The sequence below is a fragment of the Anolis sagrei genome, chromosome 1, assembly GCF_037176765.1.
Source record: "Anolis sagrei isolate rAnoSag1 chromosome 1, rAnoSag1.mat, whole genome shotgun sequence".
Taxonomy (NCBI): domain Eukaryota; kingdom Metazoa; phylum Chordata; class Lepidosauria; order Squamata; family Dactyloidae; genus Anolis; species Anolis sagrei.
The window spans coordinates 270,136,562-270,159,120 of record NC_090021.1 but is presented as its reverse complement, the minus strand read 5'-3'; the positions used below and the strand labels follow the sequence as shown (position 1 = coordinate 270,159,120).

Genomic DNA, 22,559 nt, shown 5'->3' with positions numbered 1-22,559 from the left:
GGATGTGGAGAATATCTGCACTTTAAATCATGAACATCTTACAGACCCAAGCCGCCCAATAACGTTATGGCTAAACAATATGCCGATTAGGTATTTAAACAAAGCAAGAATTTTGCTCCTTCCTGTTGTCTATGCCATACAAAACTACCAGTATCTCTAGATCCCCTCCCTCCTTTTGCTAGCAAATATTTTCTTAGGCAGGCAGGTTTTTAAGGAATACTTGCTTGCAGAAAGCTTTCTTGTGGAAATGAGCGGTTACTCTAGTTTTAGCATTAAAAAAATTGAATAGTTTATAATTTTAATATGGCGATTTTTATGTTATGATGTCAGTGTTATGCTTTCAGTTGACTTTGCCTTATTTCTTGTAGGCTGTCTTGGGTTCCACGCCAGGAGGAAGGCAGCATAAACACGCAGCCCTTTCTGCCCATTGGTTCTGCATCAAAAAGATTTAGAGTAATTCGCAAAAGCAAACTTTGATTTTGACTTCCACCAAGAGCTATGCTGATGTGTCTCCCAACATTTCTCAGATCCCCAGGCCCCATCTACACTGCCAGACAAAATCCAGATTATCTACTTTGAGCTGGCTTATATGGCAGTGTAGACTCATATAATTCAGTTCAAATCAGATAATGTGGATTATGTGCTTTGATAATCTGGATTATATGGCAGCATAGAAGGGCCTTAGAGGCCCTGCAAGAGCCCATTGTATGCTCGTTAAATATCTAAATCACTAAATCAACCTTCGAAATGCCACGACCCCTTAATACAGTTCCTCATTTTGTGGTGACCATCAACTTTAAAATTATTTTCGTTGCTACTTCAAAACTGTCATTTTGGTACTGTTATGGCTCGTTGTGTAAATATCTGGTATGCAGAATGCATGTTCATTTACTGGACCAAATGTAACACAAATACCTGGTGAGGTTGCGGGGGGGGGGGGGATGTATTGATTTTGTCATTTGGAAGTTGTAGTTGCTGGGATTTATAGTTCACCTACAATCAAAGAGAATTCTGAACTCCACCAATGATGGAATTGAACCAAATTGGCACACAGAACTCCCATGATCAACAGAAAATATGAGAAGGGTTTGGTGGGCATTGACCTTGAGTTTTGGAGCTGTAGTTCACCTAAATCCAGAGAGCACTGTGGACTCAAACAATGATGAATCTGGACCAAACTTGGCACAGATCCTCAATATTTCCAAATGTGAACACTGGTGGAGTTTGGGAGAAATAGAACTTGACATTTGGGAGTTGTAGTTGCTGGGATTTATAGTTCACCTACAATCAAAGAGGATTCTGAACCTCACCAATGATAGAATTGGGCCAAACTTTCTACACAGAACCCCCATGACCAACAGAAAATACTGTGTTTTCTGATGGTCTTTTGGCGACCCCTCTGACACCCCTTCGCGACCCCTCTAGGAGTCCCGACTCCCAGGTTGAGAATCGCTGATCTAAATCATGCGTGTCATAAATTTTAAGTGTCCCTTATACTATTTTGAAATCCAGACAACACAATGGAGGAAGCAACATTTGCTGCACTCTGTGCAATGTTAAAAGGGACCAAGCCTCTTTAGGGCAGTTCTGCCTTAGACCTGTCCCTGCTTCTGAGTGGTGGACACTAACTAGTTGGGATCTTCCCCAAAATGAATACAGGCAGAAGCAAAGGCTTAAGGAGGAGAGGGCACTTGTGAACCAGTAGCCACCTTTCCCCTCCCAGCAGTCAGAATAGGGAAAAAAATTGACACTATGGGTGCATCTACTACACTGTGGAGGGAGGCCCTGGTGGCGCAGTGGGTTAAAGCACTGAACTGCTGAGCTTGTTGATTGAAAGGTCGCAGGTTCAATTCCGGGGTGCGGCGTGAGCTTCCGCTGTCAGCCCTAGCTTCTGCCAACCTAGCAGTTCGAAAACATGCAAATGTGAGTAGATCAACGGCGCTCCATGTAGTCATGCCAGCCACATGAACTTGGAGGTGTCTACGGACAACGCTGGCTCTTCGGTTTAGAAATGGAGATGAGCACCACACCCCAGAGTCAGACATGACTAGACTTAATGCCAGGGGACTACCTTTACCTTTTTACTACACCGTGGAATTAATGCAGTTTCGCTCCACTTGAACTCCCATGGTTCGATGCTATGGAATCATGGGATTTGTAGTTTTACAAGGTCTTTGGCCTTTACCAAGAGTCCTAAAGACTACAACTCCTGTGGTTCCATAACATTGAGAATAAAATGTGTTAATTCTCGACCAGGCATCCTCAAACTGTGTCCCTCCGTCTGTTTGGGCTTTCAGCTCCCAAAAGCCCTAGCCAGCTTGTTCAGTGGTCAGTGGAGACCCAAACAGTTGGGAGGACATAGTTTGAGGATGCCTGGTGTAGCTGCATCCTAAAACTCAATACAGTTTTGCGCACGGCCGGAGGGGGCGCTGTCTGTGGCGGCCGCTTCCCTTCCTTTCCGGACGAGGCCTCTCTAGCAGCTGCGGCTGCGAGGCGCTCGCTCGTCAGCTGTGACGGAGACGGAAACTCCGTGCTGTCTTCTGTTTCCGCAGCCGAAATCTCCCGTTTCCTTTCCTGGGCCTTTTCCTCCGGGCATTTCCCACAGGCCTTTCGGCGAGAGGTGGCAACCGGGCTGAGGTGAGTGCGGCTTCCCTGCTTCGGCTCCACGCGGGGATGGAGAGCGGAGAGGCCGGGAGGGAAGGAGGGCCGTCGCCGCAGCCTTCTCTTTCCGGCCTTCCTCGACGCTGCCCCGTAGTTGTTGTCGCTGCTGCTGTTGTTGTTGTGGTGCAGCTCCAAGCCTCTCCCGACCTGAGGCTTGTTCTGAAGAGCTTTGCCATGGCCTCCGCTTGAGGCTGAGAGAGTGTTGACTGGGCCAAGTGGGTCAGAGTGGGCTGAACAATATATACCAGGCATGGGCAAACTTCGGCTCTCCCTCCAGGGGTTTTGGACTTCAACTCCCACAATGCCTAACAGCCTCAGGCCCCTTCCTTTTCGCCCTCAGCGAACCCCTGGAGGGGGGCCCGAAGTTTGCCCATGCCTGGCATATACAGTTACCTGCATTGCTCTTAATCTCTTATGATCGCCATTCTTTCTTCCTTTTCTGCTTTCTTTCCTTTTTATTTAAACTTCAGTTGTTTCTTTGCCTGGCCTCCAAAAAAGGAGCCTCCACCACACTCTGGGGCAGAGAGTTCCACTGCTGAACACCGCTCTCACAGGAAGTTCTTCCTAATGTTCTGGTGGAATCTCCTTTTCTGTATTTTGAAGCAATTGCTCCACGCCCTAGTCTCCAAGGCGGCAGAAAACAAGCCTGCGCCCTCTTCCCTATGAGTTCCCCTCTCATATTTATACATTGCTATCATGTCTCCTTTCAGCCTTCTCTTCTGAAGCTAAATACGCCCAGCTCTTTAAGCCGCTCCTCATAGAACTTGTTCTCCAGACCCTTGATCAGACCCTCTAAAGCAGTGGTTCTCAACCTGGGGGTCGTGACCCCCCAGGGGGGTCGCTTGGCCATTTTGGAGGGGTCGTGAGGCCACCTCCTTTGGTCCTGCCCTCCTCAAAATGGCTACCCACAGGGCCGGCCTGGGTCACCCAGCTGAAACCCCCCGAGCCGAGCAATCCAGGTCTGTGGAAGTCAGAGCTGAATCTTTTTTACTGTTTTTTTTTTGTTGTTGTTGTTAAAACTGTTTATTTTGATTATGGTACATAACAGAAAAGCAAATCATGGCAGATATAATCAGGTACCAATATTTTTGACGTGTACATGCGTATCTACCTTATTCAATCAATCAGTTAATTTTGACATTAATTACAAATTATTATCATTGACATATCTTAATACACATTGACTTGCTATTTCTGCCTGTTTTCCACTGCTTTCAGTCAAAGCTTTCTATTAAATTTTTTCCATAACATTCAGGAAATCAGCACATGGCATTTTACACACATCAGACCTTACACTCATCCCAAAACCCCTATCCTAAACAAAATAAACCCTCATCCCCACACCCATGCACCCTTCACCATGACTTCCCACACCGAAACACTATGAAGCCTTTAAGGCTATTTATCTGTCCTCGTTCGTAGTAAACCTAAATTCCTAATGGAGCTCCTCTATATTACTGACTCTCTATTCAGATATGCCATGGCCAACTTCCATTTTTCTAAAAAGTCCTCATTACTCTTATTCCTCCTGTTATAAGTTAGTCTGACCATTAGCATATATTCTCTCATTCTTTCCCTCCAATCCTTTTTGGTTAGACCTTTTTCCCCTTTCCAATCTAGCCAGAGCTGAATCGTTTGAAGGTACTGCAGATCCCATCATCTATTGTACAACCTCCCCAAAACATATTGTTTTTGTGATTAATCACTATGCTTTAATTATGTTCAGTTTGTAACAATAAAAATACATTTACATTATGATTCATAACAGTAGAAAAATAACAGTTCTAAAGTAGCAACAAAAATAATTTTATGGTTGGGGGTCACCACAACATGAGGAACTGTATTTAGGGGTCATGGCATTAGAAAGGTTGAGAACCACTGCTCTTAAGACACAGTAGAATTAATGCAGTTGGACGCCACTTTAACCACTGTGGCTCAATGCTATAGAATCCCGGTGTGGTAGTTTTCAACCGTCTTTAGCCTAAAGGATCGCCTTCTCCAGTACAATCAGCCATGAACACTTTGGGGCATCTGCTCCAACCAAAAAGACCCTGACTGGTGGCCATCACCCAGAGGACCTTTTCATTGGCTGTCTCAAGACTGTGGAACAATGTGCCAGAAGAGCTCTGACAGCTAAATGAGCTGTCGGAATTTTAAAACCATCTAAAGACATTTCTTCTGGCAGGCCTACTTAACGGCAGTTTTTAAACATGAATTTTAAACAATTGTCCTATGTTTGGTCTACATTTTGTGTATTTTAATACTTATTTTATAGAAATACATTTTCATATGTGTATTGTGGGATTTTTCAGTGTTTATATGTTTTATGTGTAGTCGAAGGCTTTCATGGCCGGAATCACTGGGTTGCTGTAAGTTTTTCGGGCTATATGGCCATATTCCAGAAGCATGTGTTTTAATTATACTGTAACCTACCTCGAGCCACAAGGAGAGGCAGGTAAGAAATATTATTATTATCTAACCAAGAGTGCTGGTGCCTCACCAAACTCTAAGTCCTAGGACTTCATCGCCAGTAAAGTGGTGTCAGACTGCATTGACCCCGCTTCATCAGCCTGTCCTATAGTTAGAGTATGTGAAGAGTTGCCTCTTTTTACCGCCTTGGGTAGATAGGTGGGTGCTCTCCCCTCTCTTCTTCCAAAGATTATGATGTAGATCCGCCCAGCTTTGGGAGGAGGCAAAATGTTTTGCCACTGGAATTGTTGATTCTGAAAGGAGTGTTGTTTGCTTGTAGAGTCATGCTTTCTAGTATCCACAGATTCAACTATCCATGGTTTGAAAATGTTTTTAAAAACCAACTTTGATTTTGGCAGTTTATATATGGGATACCATTTTATGGTGGTATTGCATACAAAGGGATTTGAGCATTCACAGCTTTTGGTTTCCATGCAGTGGACAGATGTCTTGGAGCAATGTGCCAGCTGATACCAAGTGGCCACAAATGGAATATTTTGGAGGAAAATTAATTAAATTGAAAAGCCAAATAGGATTGGGAGGTATTGTCTTCTAATTGTGCCTTTATCTTCCTCAGTCTTTCTCATCTTACTCCAGAATTGCATGCCTAGACTTGCTGTTTCTCAGGTTCTTCTCTTCCCACACTCACTCTGCTTTTGTCTTGCATTTTGTCTCTTTGATTTAGAGTGGAAGGTATGCTCATGTTTGTTTTCAGCATAGCACAAAGAGGCAGAGGATATTACTGATTATTTGGGGATCTCTTATGTTCCCAACTGAAGATTTCCTAATCTTAAAAGTAGAGAAAAAGTGAAACTGAGAAAAGCTTTTGAGACTAGATCTACAAAAGCATCCCCATAAATCTTCAATGAGGTGATTACTGAATAATACAGAAAACCAACCTCTTTTAATAGGACTTTGTTTTTCTTATGTTTTATTTGGCTTTTGAATAAATTTTGTTCAGTCGCCCAGGATTTTCTGTGCACACTAGATATTTTTAAATGTTATATACCTCTCCCACCTGTCTTTTTTAGTTCATAGTAGATTTCTTCTGTTCTCTAACACTTTTTCAGGAAACTTACAGATCACCTTTCCCCCTAGTCAGCAGCATTCAGTGAGATGGATCATAGTTCTGTGTTCTCCAAAGGACGGGCTTGTTAACTGGGGAAATATATTGCTGTGTTGTTTACTATTTAATGGGGCTAGCTGTTTAACTTCTGTTTTTATCTTGAACATTTGGAGGGAACATTGGACTGATTTTACCATAATATGATAAAACTGATTACAATTTCTCTTCCTGGTGAGTCCATAATGTCAAATTAATCTAACCCAATACTTTAGGAATATAACAACAACCGTATTTTTATATTTTTAAATCCTTATGTGAAAAGAATATCTAATCAGATACTCTTTTCACATAGTGTTTGATTGAATTGCCAAAGCCCAACAGAGGTACAACAACTACATCCTCTTTCTCATGTTCCTTAGCAGTCGTGTGGATTAGAGCTGCCACTGTCTCTAATCTAAATTAAATTATCTAATTCCCTTTTAGTACTTTGTTTGACGGGGTTAGACAGGATGGCCCTTGTAGTCTCGCCCATCCCTGATTTTAAAGCTTTTCAAGTTGGTAGGCATCACAACATCTTGTGGCTATGTTCTTCGCTTGATTTATGTGCTGTATGAAAATCTTTTATGGGTTTTTAGTAGAGTAGTCCAGATACTAGTAGTATTAAGTCAGGAGAGAGAGAGCTGTCAATGCCCCCCCCCCCCACACACACACACACACACAAACACATATACAGTATTCTTAGGTGGTGCCTTTGTCTTGTTACTTTTTTGTAAGCTAAACATACCCAACTAATATACCCTTTACTTATAGCAGATTTACTCCAGTCACAACTTAACTATCACCTGCTGATGCCAACTATATTAGTGAGACCTAATGCACTGTCTAGAAAGTGTTAAAAGAGACAATGGAAGTAAGGCTGCTACTTACTATTTTTATTACCTGTATCCTGCCCTAAGATGGATTTATTATCATGAATGGCAATAAGAAATAATCTAAAATGCACTAAAGGAGAAGGGGTGCAGATAACAGATACAACTTAAATCTAAAAAAAAGTTTATTTCAGTATAAATGGATCAAATTTGGGGGGAAAAATGTTAATCTACCAACAATTAAAGAGCCAACATGGTGAAGTGGTTTGAGTATTGGGCTACAGTTCTGGAGACCAAGGCTTGAATCTCCAATCTGCCATAGAAATACACTGGGTGACCATGGGCAAATCACACTCTCAGCTTCATAACAAATTGTGCCTAGAAATCCCATGTTAGATTTGCCTGGCTTAGAGTCCCCTATTAGTCAAGATGACTTTGAAGATATACTGTAACAATTGGCTTATAAATCACTGCTGTTAAAAGTCTACTCAAACAAGAGTGCTGTGACTCAGCATCTGGAAAGTGCTCAAATAAGGATATGCACCTATGTTTCTTAAATTCTGCTCCTTCAAGTGTTTTGAACTTCAGCTTCCAGAAATCCCAGCAAGCTTACCAACTATTAGGAATTGTGGGAGCTCAAGTCCAAAACACCCGAAGGAGTAGAGTTTGAGAAACACTGTTATACACTCGTGGAGCAATCATCTAGATACTGGTGTGTACCTTTGCTGTTTGAATTTAGTGCACTGAAATCACAGGCAAATATTTCTGTCAATCTCAAATACTGCAATTGAGTACAAATACAGTCTGACTCAGAGAAGGACCAAGGTCATTTAAGAAGGGTTTTTTCTTTGTGGGGGAGGATATTTATTTATTATTTATTTATAATATTTATATACCGCCTTTCTCATCCCTGGGGGGACTCAAATTGGATAGAACTGGATTGCTTTTAGAAGCTAATTGAAAGCCAGTGCACCCATTGTGCAGTGTATTTTAAAACTGATCGCTTAGGAGTGGGATATTAACAAAAACTGAAATTTCTGTACATCAAAGATAGTATTGTCTGGTGTTTGTTTAGATCTGGAATGTCAATTATGATTGCTCAGCCTTGGCCAAGATTATATCATTTTAAAAAATAATGCCTGCAGGCACACAGTTCTTCATATTTTAAAATTACTTTATATGTGTAACTCCTGATTCCAATTTGGGTATTGGTTGTTCTGTACCATCAAATGATGATGAACCTTTGACAAAAAGCCCTCTAAAAGATTATATCATTGAGAGCATACCAAGTTCTTACAGACTTAAGACTGAGGCCTCCTTTATTGATATAAGATATATGGGATAACCACTTTCTTTCAGCATCCCCCTCCAGATAGTGCTCTTTCAGATGTAGACTTTTTTATTGAATGTAAAGAAAATGTCTATGTATTTTACTGAGAGCCAGAAGTGGCTTGCATAGAAAGATTACGAACCAAGTGAGAAACATTGATGACTTCCAAATAGGTCAGAATGTGGGTCTAATTTTCCAAATTGTGGCTGGTTTGGAAGGCATTAATCAGTTTTTAGTTTGTACATAAAAGGAAAGATTATTTTGTTAAACTTGTTTTCTGACCTTGCTTACTACAAATGGAGGGGTAAAGCAGCAGCTAAGAAGGCTTCATGAGTTCAAAAAACGCAGGTGTTGCTGATTTATTATTCTAGAATAGGATCATTTGGATATTAATTTATTAAATATTTAACAAGCCTAGTATATTCTTTAGTTTTAATCTGCACAGGTATAATTGCTAAATGTGGGTTCATTCCCATTTTGACAGTAGACATAAAATGTTGCTATAAGGTGCTTATTCAAAAAACCAAGCCAGTCTGATTTTTTTTAAAAAAATATCAAGATAATAGGTACTTCTACCAATTTTATTATAATTTTACAAACAAAGAATGTTCATTCTTGGCTTATAAATTAGTATATCATTGGGAACAGTGCTTAGCCAATGTTTTTTGTTTGTTTGTTTGTTTGTATGTATGTTTGTTTGTTTGTTTGTTTTCTCTACTGGAAATATGTTTTCCCTGGTCTATAGCAACTACAAACTGAAACTGAATCTTGTCAAAAATGATTTTCTAATTCTGTGTACTTAGAGAGCCCCGTGGCATAGCCTGATGGTAGAGGGAAACATATGATTTTCCCCTCATGCACCAAGATTCTTTATGCAAGAATTAATGAGGCAGGGTATGGAGTTTGGTAGTCTGGAAGTGTGACACAACGTGGTGGGATTAAACAAAGTGCAGATTCAAATGTGCTATGAATAATAACAGAACTAAAAGAGAATGCTCCAAGGTACACACGTTGTGAAGCACAGTAAAAGAGAAACCCAAAAGATAGCAACATTCTCTAGGTTTTTACCATTCAGAGAAAATGGATCCCATTTTAGATGTGAGAAACTGTTTTGGTGTGTGATTTGTATTAAACTATGTGTTTGCTAGTGCTGCTGAAGCCGCTTTTCATTTTGTTTTGCCCATCCCTGAATGGGATGGTAGCACACATCATCCCAAAATGAACTGTTCCCCTCAAGGAGCATAGGAGTTTTTATTGATTCTATTAGTGGATGAGTATATCAAATTGATTTTGTTCGGAATCTTTGCAACTTAAAGAGAAGGGTTCAGATCCACGAGTTAATAGGGAAGAAATCATAATTGTTAATGAACTCAAGTCGCTTTTAGAGGTGAAAGTTCATATGTGGGAAGCCCCTATAACAGATTGGAGATTGGTTCTGCCTAGAGGAGAGGACAGGAAGGTTTTGGACTATGGGTGAGGGTCTACTTGCAGAATGTTAGTGGTCTTTTTGCTTATTGGACTACATAACTTGTAGATCAACAGGTGCAATGTTGGTCTCATAATTTTCAGATTATGAAGTATTCACAATTAATTTGGGGATGTATGCAAAACTGTGATATATGTGATTATTTGATTGTCAGTTCTTGTGATAGCTAATTTTCTTTGAGTCTCATTAGTACACAAAAGGACAAATGAAGAGGTTGGGAGAGAGAAAAATCTGGGGGGAGGCAAAATTGGTCTTACCATAAATGTGTTCTTTGATTTCAGCTGGGATGAAAACCTTATGGCATTCCATATGGTGAAGTGCTGTTTCCATAATCCTTTACAGTATGGAGTAAAAACTTTCTATGAAGAATAATAAGAATATATTCAGCAGTTAAGTAAGTATGATTAGAATGAACTCTAGAGATTGTTCATTTGCTGTAATTTAAATATGTAGTAGAATGAATAACATACTCTCAAGGAAATATTTTGCTAGTGCGTTATCTTGGAGTTTGAACGTATTATATTTTTCTAGACCAGTGGTTCTCAACCTGTGGGTCCCCAGGTGTTTTGGCCTACAACCCCCTGAAATCCCAACCAATTTATCAGCTGTTACGATTTCTGAGAGTTGAAGGGCAAAACATCTGGGGATCCACAGGTTGAGAAACACTATTCAAGACTAAAGGCAGTGCTTTCAAGATACTAAAAAAAGAGGAAATGTGCTTGGACATTTAATACATCTAATAAAATGAGAGCAGTCTTTTTGAGATAATCAGGTATTCCTAAAAAATTGAATAATGTGGATTGTAGTGGTATTATCCATTTTCCTACATATACTGATTAGGATTAATCAAGACTAAGTGATCTCCATTTCCAATAAGAGTAGGCTGCCTTGTTTGGAAATTCCCCAAAGAAAAGCAGGTAATTATAACACCAGTAGTTGAAGGTGTGTTGACATTACTACAAAATGACTATTAACTGTTTGAATTTTACACTTGACAGTGGGTGTTTTTTCAAAAAAAAATCTGTTGTTGATGACAGCAAGTTGTTGTTGTAATAGTGTTGTATCAAGGAGGTATTTGGGAAATAATGTATCTCTAAGAATGTATAAGAAATAGATATGGGGGTAGTTTTGTTGTTATTTCTTATTTTTTGCTATTCTTGCTCCTTTGTGTTCAGAAAGTCACACTACTTAGCTAGTATTGCTCCAAATGATCTGTTGTTTTCAAGATGAAGAGAAGGAGGTGTGATGAGTAATTTTATAATCTCTAATGTATGGTGTAGACATACTAATATTTACAGTACAATATACAGGAATGAGAGCCACTGCATGTGTACTGTGTTCTTGCCCTTCCTGACTTGTTAAAAGGTGAGAGGAGGTCTAACTGAGTGGATAAGGGAAGTGATTGATGCCTCTTTACAACAAGCCTGGGCCCAATATGCCTGAAGGAGGCTGCTGTAAGACCTCTTCTGAAAAATAAATCCTATTATAAAGGATAATTATAGGCTAGTGTTCAAGATCCCTTTCTTGAGTAAGGTATCTGAATGAGGCAGATTATCTAGAGTCATTTTAGTCTGCTTTCAGGCTTGACTATGGGACGGAAATTTCCTCAAGGAGCAAAGGCTCCTTGAGGAAAAACCTGGTAGTGCCGGATTTCCTCAAAGGCACAAACAGGTGACTAGCAGCAAAAAAATTAAGTTTCTGGATGTTTTTCAGCTGTTGGATTTTCAAACAAGAGGGGGGTCCAGATGTAAACTATGATCCATGGAGTTGTTAATACGGTATTTTACAATGGAAAATTTCTATTCTTTATTATAGAGCACTGAGTTTTAGCCTTGACTTGACTGCTCCTTCACCCAAATGTAGGCACTGTTCTGTATTTTCATCAGTTATCAGACATTTACTTTTAGGTTTTTCAACTGATTTCCATTTGTTTCTGTACATATGTGTAAGGTAGAGGTATTAGGTGAATGCTTCAATGTCTAACATCCAGCTTGATTTTCATGTTTGGTTGCTTTTCATGATTTAATGCTTTACATAGCAGTTTGGTAAGCGACGCTCAAAAAGCGAATGCATGTATACAGAGGAAGCAGTTTAGACAGATCTGCTTGCATGATTGTGAAAGCAGCCGAAGAAAGTGTATGTCTTGTAGGAAGCACTGATGGATTATGAAAATGTAGACCTTTTAGTTAATTGACTTCTCTATTTGTCAAAATGTTGACCTTTGAGTTAATTGTCTCTATCTCTCTTCCCCTCCCACACAGGTTACACTTGAACACCTTACAAATTACTATGAGTTTGCTACATAGCAACACCAGCTTTGAAACCAATAGTCAAGAGAGTGGCTGCTGTGCAGCCATGGCCAGTGCTTGCAGTGCTGCAGCCAAGGAAGAGAGCATCAATGCCAGTATCAGCAATGAGACTGGTGGAACACTTTCAAACTCTTTCATTGAGGAAACACAAGGCTATGATGTAGAGTTTGATCCACCGCTGGAAAGTAAATACGAATGCCCCATCTGTTTAATGGCTCTGCGGGAAGCAGTACAGACACCATGTGGACACCGTTTCTGCAAAGCATGCATTGTAAAATCTATAAGGTAACAAAGCACACTGTCATGCAGCTGTCATGTGCTGAAACAATAAATTTCAGTGCTCACTCATAAAAGAGTCTCAAATGCAGGCATTCTTTAGTTAAGAGTGTGTCTGGTTAGGAAGCTCCTTTTTACACCTAGCTCCCACCTCTTCTTCTGTCTGTAATGGAAGTATTTTAAACATTGACATTTGGAGGATGGCAAAGAAAAGCTTGGAAAACTACAGACATTTGGTATAATCGTGCAGCAGTGTATCTGCAGTAAACAATGTAAAATATAGCTTGAGATGGGAAAGAGTGGGATTGTACTCTACCCGATCCTACCATAGCTGGGTGTGCCTTTTGGCAACCAGCAAAGCAAACAACAGTTGACTCCAAAATACTTTACTGAGAATGCATGAAGAACAAAACAAGGGAAAGGAGAGAGCAATTTTAGCCTTCATCACCAGCTATGCCCAACACATCAGCAAAGCATAGATCTATGTGTTGACCACCAAAATGGAAATAAGGAAAGTGGATGTTGTTGAAAGTGGGGAAGGGAGTCATCCCTTGAGGTATATTAGCCAAACCTTACTAGTGGTCTCTTGAAGATAATTGATCAGTTGATCTGAGCATATTATTTAGAATACTTTCAGTTTAGCAGATGGATTGTAGTTACCTTCCAGTACACAGCTATGAATAAGAAACATAGTTCACACTGATAACTCTGCTATTTTTGTTTTCTTTATGGATTTCTGAACATTAAAATAAGGCTTCTATCAAGGTGTGTTCTTTGGAGGACAATTGGGAAACTTGGGAAAGGGCCACAGAGTCTTGTTACAGCTTTGCTGTCTTGCTTTTCGAGCCCTTCTATCCTGGCCACTTAAGGAAAAAAATGAACTGATTTATTGAACTTAAAGCTTGCATTATTATAAGTCAGTCTACTTGGGTCTCTCAAAAATGTTTTTTCCATCTTGGTATGTATTAGTGTTACACTAATCTTATTTTAGCATTAGAAATTAGCCACTCCAGAATGAGATTGATTCTTCCAAATTACATGCAGGTAAATCCAGGGATTTTTGTGCTAGTAACCTTAAAATTTGCTTTAAACATTTACAGTTTGCCGGCATGTGTACTGTTCTATTCCATAGTAGTATATATGTGGTTTGTATGCTGTTTTTGCAGTAATTCTCTAAATATATAGCAAACATAAGCAGAGTACAAGCAGGAGAAGAGAAAAAGCAAAGATAAAAGAAATAACACTAAATGCACCATGGGGGTTGAAATCAAAATCAGCCTAAAATAGCAAGGAAGGAAAGATAGGATTGGATTGGAAAAGGACTAGAAAAGAGTTGAATGTTGGATTCTAGTAGGATAAAAGCAGTAAAAGCACAAACTACATTATTAAATTGAATCTGGAATAACCTAATCCTTTTACTTAATAAGCAGACCCAGCCTTTCCTTACTATGGGACTTAGATGATGTTATGATGTTATTAGTTTATTTGTGTATGCATTTTCTGTTGTTAGCCAGCCTGAGTCCCTCTGCGGAGGTTGAGAAGACCGGGATATAAAAGTTCTAAATAAATAAATAGATAGATAGATATTTTCATGTAGGTTACAAAAGAACTTTTCCCTGTTGTGCATTTTATAACTGGATATTGGGTTGCTATTGTAGTAACTATGATCCTGCAGCAGGATCATAGTTGATGTTTCTGAAATATTTTGTGAGATCTGAAGTGGTTCTCAATTACTTTGATTTTCCACTTCAGTAATAGGCTCCTGAGTCACATTGCCTATTCCACTGAAGGAAAAAAAAAAAACGGAAAACTATTTTAACAAGTTCATAATTTGTAATGCTGTAAACAGATCCTGAGAGACTGAATCATGAATGCAGGCTTCCTTTTTTCTCCCTGGTGAAAAATAGTAATTCGGTGTTTCATCACATCTCAAATGTGCATTAGTTTTACAGACTAAAATCAAAACGTAGAGGTTCTCTTTTTTTGGGTCATAATTCGTTGCCACGTTCCTTTTCAAATCAGTAATGGAAAAATATTCTCTTTATACCATCTATTACAGATAACAATACAAAGCTGGCATTTGGCTCATTGCATCCAGTTCTATCCTCAAAGACTGTATCTGGAAAAGATTCTGACTTGCATAGCTTAAATTTATAGCTGTGAGACAAGGTCAAACATCCAGTCCAGTTCCTTTTTGTTGTCAAATCTGTGCTTAAGTGTGTTCAGTTCTTCCATTTCATTTGTGGAAAACGAGAAGAATTGCTGGAGATAGGAGGACACTTTGATCATATAGAGACCCTAATATTTTCCTGACTGGAATTCAAAATGCAGCTTACAGACATTGCATGGGTACAATTTGAGAATGGTGTATAAAGATATCATGCCTTAAAACTCAACTTGAACCTTGGAGTTTTTGTCTCTTCCTTTCCCCTGTAGATCCCAGTGGCCTCTGAAAGGCTCTGTGGCCTTGGAAATTTCTGAAATGGATTAGTAAGGATAACATGGGATAGGCTACATCAGGAGAGGTGACATGAGCAATGTTGCACAAGGAGGAATGGCTTCATGATCAGACAAGGCATAATTAGACCCAAGCGTAAAAATAAAAAGTCCTTACTAAATCTAAACTTACTACATTTAAAAATGTAAATGTTTCTTCTTTTCAACAGAGATGCCGGTCATAAATGCCCAATAGACAATGAAATCTTACTAGAAACTCAACTGTTTCCTGACAACTTTGCAAAACGAGAAATCCTCTCACTGACAGTGAAATGTCCTAATAAGGACTGTAACCAGAAGATGGAATTAAGGCATTTAGAGGTGGGAATTTTAATAAATGGTCATGTTTCAGTCCAGTTTTACATTACTTTGAGCAGCTACAACTATTAAGACTGTTCCAGGGAGATGCTTTATATCCATCTCCTACTTTTGGATAGTAGTTATGATCATTTTTTTTTTAAATCCTCTGAAGAGACTTAATAAAAGGAGTGAATAAAAGTGGGAAAGGGCTGTCAGTCGTCTTTACATTGGTAAGTGTAGATCACTGGATGGGAACATCAGAAGAAAGCAACAAAGAGGAACTCAACAATTTTTACCATTCATATTGCATGAAATATGGTTTATCTGCATTTCAGCTACCAAGCCTATTTGTTCCATTGTGAGTTTGATCTAAATTTTGTGATGTCTATTTCTCTTAGAAGGTACACAACAGATATGTTCACTGTTCCAAATGTTACTTTGCCTTAAAAAAGATTAAAAGAGTACATAGATCATCTTCTCTGTGAATACTAAAGAATTTCACCCAGAATGTACTGCCTGAGCCAGTTCTAGGTCTGCCTCATGATAGACTTAGCTATAGGGAAGGCCACTGAATAGGATACGTAAGGCTGGGATATTCATGAGCCACTATAATAATAATATAGTATGATATAATTATTAATTACAGAAACACTTCTAGTCCGCTTATTCTGTGTAAGTTTTTGTAGCATGTTAACCCATTAAGGAAGCCTTTCAATTCACTTTGTAACAGCTTTAGTAGATGTTTTGTACCATAAAATCTTTTTTTTTATAGATGAATTGAACTTGCTGTTATTCACAAGCATGTTTCAGTGGCACGTTCCTCATTTGGATCATCATTTTATACTCCTTGGACTTCTCAGGGAACAGGAAAAATTGACAGTTGTAGAGAAACAGTGTGATTCAGTGTTTTGAGCATGAGCTATAACTGAAGGCAAAGGTTTCCCTGCTTTGGAATCCCATTGGTGATTTTGGGAAAGTCACACTCTCAGGCTCAGAGGAAGGCAAAGGCAATTCCCTTCTGAACAAATCTTCCCAAGAAAATCCTGTGATTAGGTTGCCATAATCAAAAAAGAATTTAAGGCACACAATAGCAACAAAAGTTGCTTACCTCAAAGGTGGACAGCAATGTTCATTTTAATTTTGTTTACATGATTTACAGACATAATGATATTGTCCACATGTCTGGTGTTTCTTGAAATGGTTTGTATTGTTCTTTATCAGGATCATCAGCAACACTGTGGTTTTGCTTCTGAAAAGTGTCCCCAGTGCCAGGGAATTTTCCAGAAGAATCAGCTACAAGAACACATCAAGCTAGAATGCCCACGGCGGCAAGTCTCCTGTCCAAACTGTGCATTGCTGATGCCTTATGAAGAAAAAGAGGTATGGTCAAAGCATACAATTTTGTTTTGTAAGACTGTCTTCTTGGTGATATTTATCGTTTGAATTAAGCATTGATCAAGGCGGAACAACTTGCCATCTTCATGTATTGTCTTGGAAGATATTTCAGTGTTTACCATTATCAGAATAGAATATCATATAGGATAATATTTAGAAAAATTTGACAAAGAGATTTTGCCTTTTTTGTGCCCCAGAACATCCTGGATTTGTATTTTTCCTCACAGAAGTCCAGGACAAGGTAGGCCTCCTATTTCATTTTCTGAAACAGTTTCCCTTGAATTGTGGCCCACCTTTTTGCCTCCAGGCATTTCATGTCACATTTTGAATTTCTACTTTTGCTATCTATGATTACAGTTTCAGCTGGAGATCTTCTGGTGAGATTTAATCAGAGTGATAACTTTCATTCAGTTTCTTTTGTAAGAAAAAGATATATTATTTTTTCCCCAAGTAGTTTTTATTTTTTTGAACTTTTTTCCACAATGCTACCATCTTGAGTTAACCTGAAGGCAAATCTCCCTGAACTACAAAATCTTCACTGTTAGCTAATATCACTTTTGCTATAGATTTGGCCACTCATAAGAAAATTACATTAGGTAGCAAAAGTGGCTTTGGAACTATTTCTCATTACATACCAAGAATACAAGTTAGACATCTTTAGCAGAGTGTAAACCTATAATGATGTGGTTTGCTTGAACAGTGTTTGAGATTTTCTTTTCCATAAAATGTTGCTTAAGGATAAAGTTTCTTAGATAGGTGGGATTTCTGAATATCATCTAAGGACATGTCCTCTCTGCTACTACTAAACCAGATCTTACAAATATACAATGTTTGATTTAACAACAGCTTTATGAAATAACATTTCTGTGAAGTTCTGAGAAAGTGTTGTTTTATACTTTCTGCTGCTTGGTTAGGATTGCTGTTTTTCTAGTGCAGACAGGTGATAAGAGTGAGAAATTACTTTCTAGATAGCAGTACTTTTAATAATATTTATGCTCCATTAATCTTCTTTGCTTAAATTGATTCTAATTTAGTATTTGTTTTCACTGAAATGAAGGTTCATGATGGAGTATGCCTTTTGGCGAATGTCTGCTGTGAGTACTGTAACACAGTACTAATCAGAGAACAGGTAAGATCCTGTCTTGGCTCTTTTCCCACTACCCCTAATTGTACATATGGAATGTTCAAGGTTGCACAATGGAACTGGGGGGAAGGGTGACGTACCTCAGTAGAGATCAGAAGTTATTGGGAGTTTGCATGAGTTGTGGGTATAGCTATATAAACATTGTCTTACCGAGGTAATTGGGTGGTGCTTGATGATCAAGATTCTAATTGGAGAGTGTCTGCAATATATGTAAATTACAGAGATTGAGACCTTGCCACGTGAAGGGCTTTCATTTCCCCACATTCAGTATGAACGAGGGCCTTCTGTGATGCCACTCCCCGTAGAAGAAATCTTCCTACTTTTAAACATATTAGAAAACTATTAAAATGAATAAAATAGAACACAATTTATAGGGGGAAAAGTATGAACGAGGGCCTTCTGTGATGCCACTCCCCGTAGAAGAAATCTTCCTACTTTTAAACATATTAGAAAACTATTAAAATGAATAAAATAGAACACAATTTATAGGAAAAAAATATATGAAAAGCCCTCTGGAAACAATTAGCTGATGAAAAATAATAGTCATCAGATACTATACTGCTGTTTTCAGGTTGAACTGTGTTATTAATTGTAGGATTTTTAGAGCACATCTTATGCTTACATAGTCAGAAATCCTATTTATTTAAGTACATCTAATTTCAAGTACATGACTGGAGTCTTAAAATTGTGCTGTGTTGTTTTATTTTGGAAGTTTTGGCTGAAAGATATGATAAAAAGCTGAATATCTATATAAATAAAAATGTAATGTTCATTTATGGGATTAATATAACTCAAAAACCACTGGACGAATTAACATGAAATTTGGACACTACACTCCAACAGATCAATGAGTTACCATCACTCATAAGCGCCTCCCCCCCCCCCCCAAAAAAAAACCAATGGAAAGGACTTAAAAACCTCAAAAAGCTAAATGATGAAAAGCTAAATGACGATACAGGAAAAAGGGAGAGACGAAAGGAAGGAAGGAAGGACAGAAAGAGGGAGGGAAAGAAAGAAGGAAAGAGAGAAGGAAGGAAAGGAAGGAAGGAAGGAGAGAAAGTGAAAGGAAATGAAAAAGGGGAAAGGAAAGAAAGAGGTAGAGAAGGAAGGAAAGAGAGAAGGACAAAAAAGGAAAGGAAGGAAAGAGGTAGTGAAGGAAGAAAGGAAAGAAGCAGAAAAAGAGGGAAGGAAATAAGGAAAGAGAGAAGGAAGGAAGCAAAAAGCAAAGGAAGGAAAGAGGTAGAGAAGGTAGGAAGGAGAGAAGGAAAGAAAAAGGGAGTGAAGGAAGGAGGGAAAAGCATAAAAAAGAGGGAGGGAAGGGAAGGTAGAGAAGGAAGAAAGGAGAGAAAGAGGAAGGAAAATAAGGGGGAAGAAAGAGGTAGAAAAGGAAGGAAGGGGAGAAGGAAAGAAATAAGGAATAGAAGGAAAGAGGGAACGAAGGAAGGAAGGAAAGAGGGAGGGAAGGTTGGCCACAGCAACGCGTGGTGGGTACAGCTAGTAGTATAATAAAATAACAAGATTTGCTGTGAACTAACAAGTGGTTTGCTCACTGTGAATCATTGTACTTCAAGATATCTAATTTGTAATTAGATAAATTTTGTCATAGTATAAATGGTATGCCTATTCTCATAAATACAAGTGACTAATGAGTAATTCATAGGTTTCATACTGTCTGTAGTTAAAATCAGAAAAATTTGTTTGAGCAGGAATTTCTTTCTTGTTTCCCTAGTTACCTAATCACTATGATAATGATTGTCCTACCGCTCCTGTACCATGTACCTATAGTGATTTTGGATGTCCAGAAAAAGTAAGTTATAGTACAATTCTGTATATATTTTACGGATTTAATTGTTTTTGTGTATGTACCTTCAAATCGGCAACCAACTTATAGATGCACATTTACAATTGTTTTAATGATTGGGCCTGTGTTTGCCTGTTTTACTTCAGTTTATGAACAAAAGATGTGGAAAATAACCAAAATGATCAAATGAATGGAGAAATTCTACTATAAAGAGAGGAACTTTATAGTTCAGAAAAAGAATAAGTAAGGGGAGGCATTGTAAAGCAAGGGGATTTCCCTTAAGGCTTCAAATGCTTCCCATAAACTCTCACCTGTACAGTAATAACAGTTTCTCATGTTCAGTTTTCAGTTCTTGTTTCAGATACTCTCGGGAAAATAAAGTCAGTTCTCCTTTTAATACAATATTTTCCTCTTTTCTCTTAAGACTCAGCACTTGATCTAAGTCAGAGGAAAGGCCCGTGAACTATATGTTTTTATTTAATTGTAGATGCAGAGAAATGAGCTGGCACGCCATTGGCAAGAGTTCACTCAGGTTCATATGAGAATGATGGCTCAGACTCTCCGGAATTTTCATGTTACGGATCCAGCTTCTGGAAATTTCCATGGTGGTTTATCCTTTGACCCATCCCTCTTCTCTCAAGCCATGCCACCATCATGTGAATGTAGCCCTGAAGTCCGGAACTTCAAGGAGACCATTCAGCAGCTGGAAGGTCGTTTGGTGAGACAGGATCACCAAATCAGAGAACTCATTGCCAAAATGGAAACCCAAAACTCCCAGATGGGGGATCTCAAAGGAACAATTAAAAATCTAGAGGAGAAAATCACTGAATTGGAAGCACAGCAGTGTAATGGTATTTTCATATGGAAGATTGAGCATTTCAGTGTTTATCTGAAAGCCCTAGAAGAAGAAAGACCTGTTGTGATCCACAGCCCAGGTTTCTATACAGGGAAGCCTGGCTACAAACTTTGCATGCGTTTGCATATCCAGCTTCCAAATGTTCAGAGGTGTGCTAACTATATTTCCCTTTTTGTTCATATTATGCAAGGGGAGTATGACAATTATCTTCCCTGGCCATTTCAAGGCACCATACGCCTTTCTGTTCTGGATCAGTCGGAAGGATCTCCAAGGCAAAACCATGAAGAAGTAATGGATACCAAGCCTGAGCTGCTAGCTTTCCAGCGCCCAAAAACCCGTCGCAACCCAAAAGGTTTTGGATATGTGACTTTTATGCAGTTGCAAACTCTAAAACAAAGAACATATATAAAAGAGGATACTGTCCTGGTACGTTGTGAGGTTTTAACACGTTTGGACGTAATGAGTCCCCGAAGAGAAGGTTTTCAGCCTCGCAGCGCTGATGGGACAATGTAGTCCAGCTTGCCTACAGTCTTGAGCTGTTGCTTTTAATTGTGAGAAATTATGCACAAAAAAGGGGTTCCTTGGGAACAAGGGAGGCAGAAAGAAAACTGCCATATGCAGAAGGCAGTGTTTTTGCGGGAAGTGGAAACTGTTTCCTCTTTATCTTTGAAATATAAAAGAATGAAGATATACCCTCTGTTGGTCATAATAAGTGAGTTAAATAACTGCTGCGGTATGGGAAGATCAGAATTATGCATTAAAGGAGTTCTGTTTCTATTACATTATGGTCAGATTCCGCTTATATTTTCCTGTAGCACTACCTGTGCTATTTAATGTCTTCAATCTTGGTATCTCAGTGGAGTTGAACTGGCTAAAAATTTGTGTGAGAATATTCTGCCAAATAAGCCTTGATAATATCAGAACATAGCTATAACAGTGCATTATACTGTGAACTTAGGCTAGAAGATTAATATTAACTTTGCCATTTATCTTTTTTGCAAACTCCAAAATGAGCTTGGGTCTAACAGGAGAAGGGGCTAGACATTTTGATGCATTTAATCACTCAGTAGAAGCTGACTGGCTCATTGATCTGGTTAATCTAATGCTATCCTGGTGATGACTGATAATAATAATAATAATAATAATAGTAATAAATAGGTTTCTGGATAGCTTTCTCTACCCAGTTGCCTTTCTGCTTTAGTTTGTGCTGTAATCCTATGCCTGGCCCAGTCCTTTTTTTGCACTTGGAGCAATGATTTTTTAGTAATGAGAGACAAGTCTACTGATGGCAAAAGCAATCTAGTTTTGTATATGGAAATACAATTTTAATTAGAGCCTAGAGACAAATAATACTGTATTTTGCATCTTCTGCCTCACCCTGGCAGATGAGCCTAGCCAGCTACTTGTACTTGTTGTGTTTGACATTTTCAGGGTCTTTTTTTTTTTGCTAAGGTTGCTAAATATATATTTTTCTTTCATGTATGCTGTCCACATCCAAAATCTAGTTAGGGTCAAGGATGCTATATTTCAGTTAATCATGTCTTAACAGTTCTAGTGTAAGAAGCTCTTCTACCCATAGTTCTGAAGCCATTCACAGTTATGAACTTAGGTGCTTGAATTATGCAGTTTCCTCAGTGGTGCTAATTGACATGAACATCCTACCCAAGATATAATTTTGCTTGAAGAAATCTCTGATCATGGATGCTGACAGAATAGTTAATAGGGCACTGTTTTGACCTCTGCAGTACTAAATGACTTCAGCAAAAAGGAATAAAGTGAACAATACAGTAATTGGGAGATAGCAGTTTGACTGCCAGTTAGGAAAGAAAAAAGAAAGACTTATGTGTAATTGTTATGATGAGGAAACCCAATGAAGTGGGTAAGAAAGATACCAGTCAAAACAAGTGTTGCAACACAATACTATTTTATGTTTTGTATATATATTCTGCTGTCCAAGACCATTTAGTGTGCCTTATTTGCATCCCAAAAGAGGAAAGCCTAATAAGCAAAAAGATCTTAAGATTTCATGCATTTCAAAAACACAAATTTTAAGGATATTGGAAGAAAGAATGAATGTTGTGTAGTTTGATTACAGTAAACA

General features: G+C 38.7%; 1 protein-coding gene across 1 annotated transcript; it reads left to right on the top strand.

Annotated features, from left to right (window-relative positions):
- Positions 1 to 2,484: 2,484 nt before the first annotated feature.
- Positions 2,485 to 21,238, top strand: TRAF6 (TNF receptor associated factor 6). Its single transcript, XM_060764673.2, has 8 exons — positions 2,485 to 2,637; positions 10,163 to 10,275; positions 12,143 to 12,475; positions 15,133 to 15,283; positions 16,484 to 16,642; positions 17,715 to 17,786; positions 19,531 to 19,608; positions 20,090 to 21,238. The coding sequence occupies exons 3-8, from the start codon at positions 12,171 to 12,173 to the stop codon at positions 20,969 to 20,971; spliced, it is 1,647 nt and encodes a 548-aa protein (XP_060620656.2). The 5' UTR covers positions 2,485 to 2,637; positions 10,163 to 10,275; positions 12,143 to 12,170; the 3' UTR covers positions 20,972 to 21,238.
- The last annotated feature ends 1,321 nt before the right edge of the window (positions 21,239 to 22,559 follow it).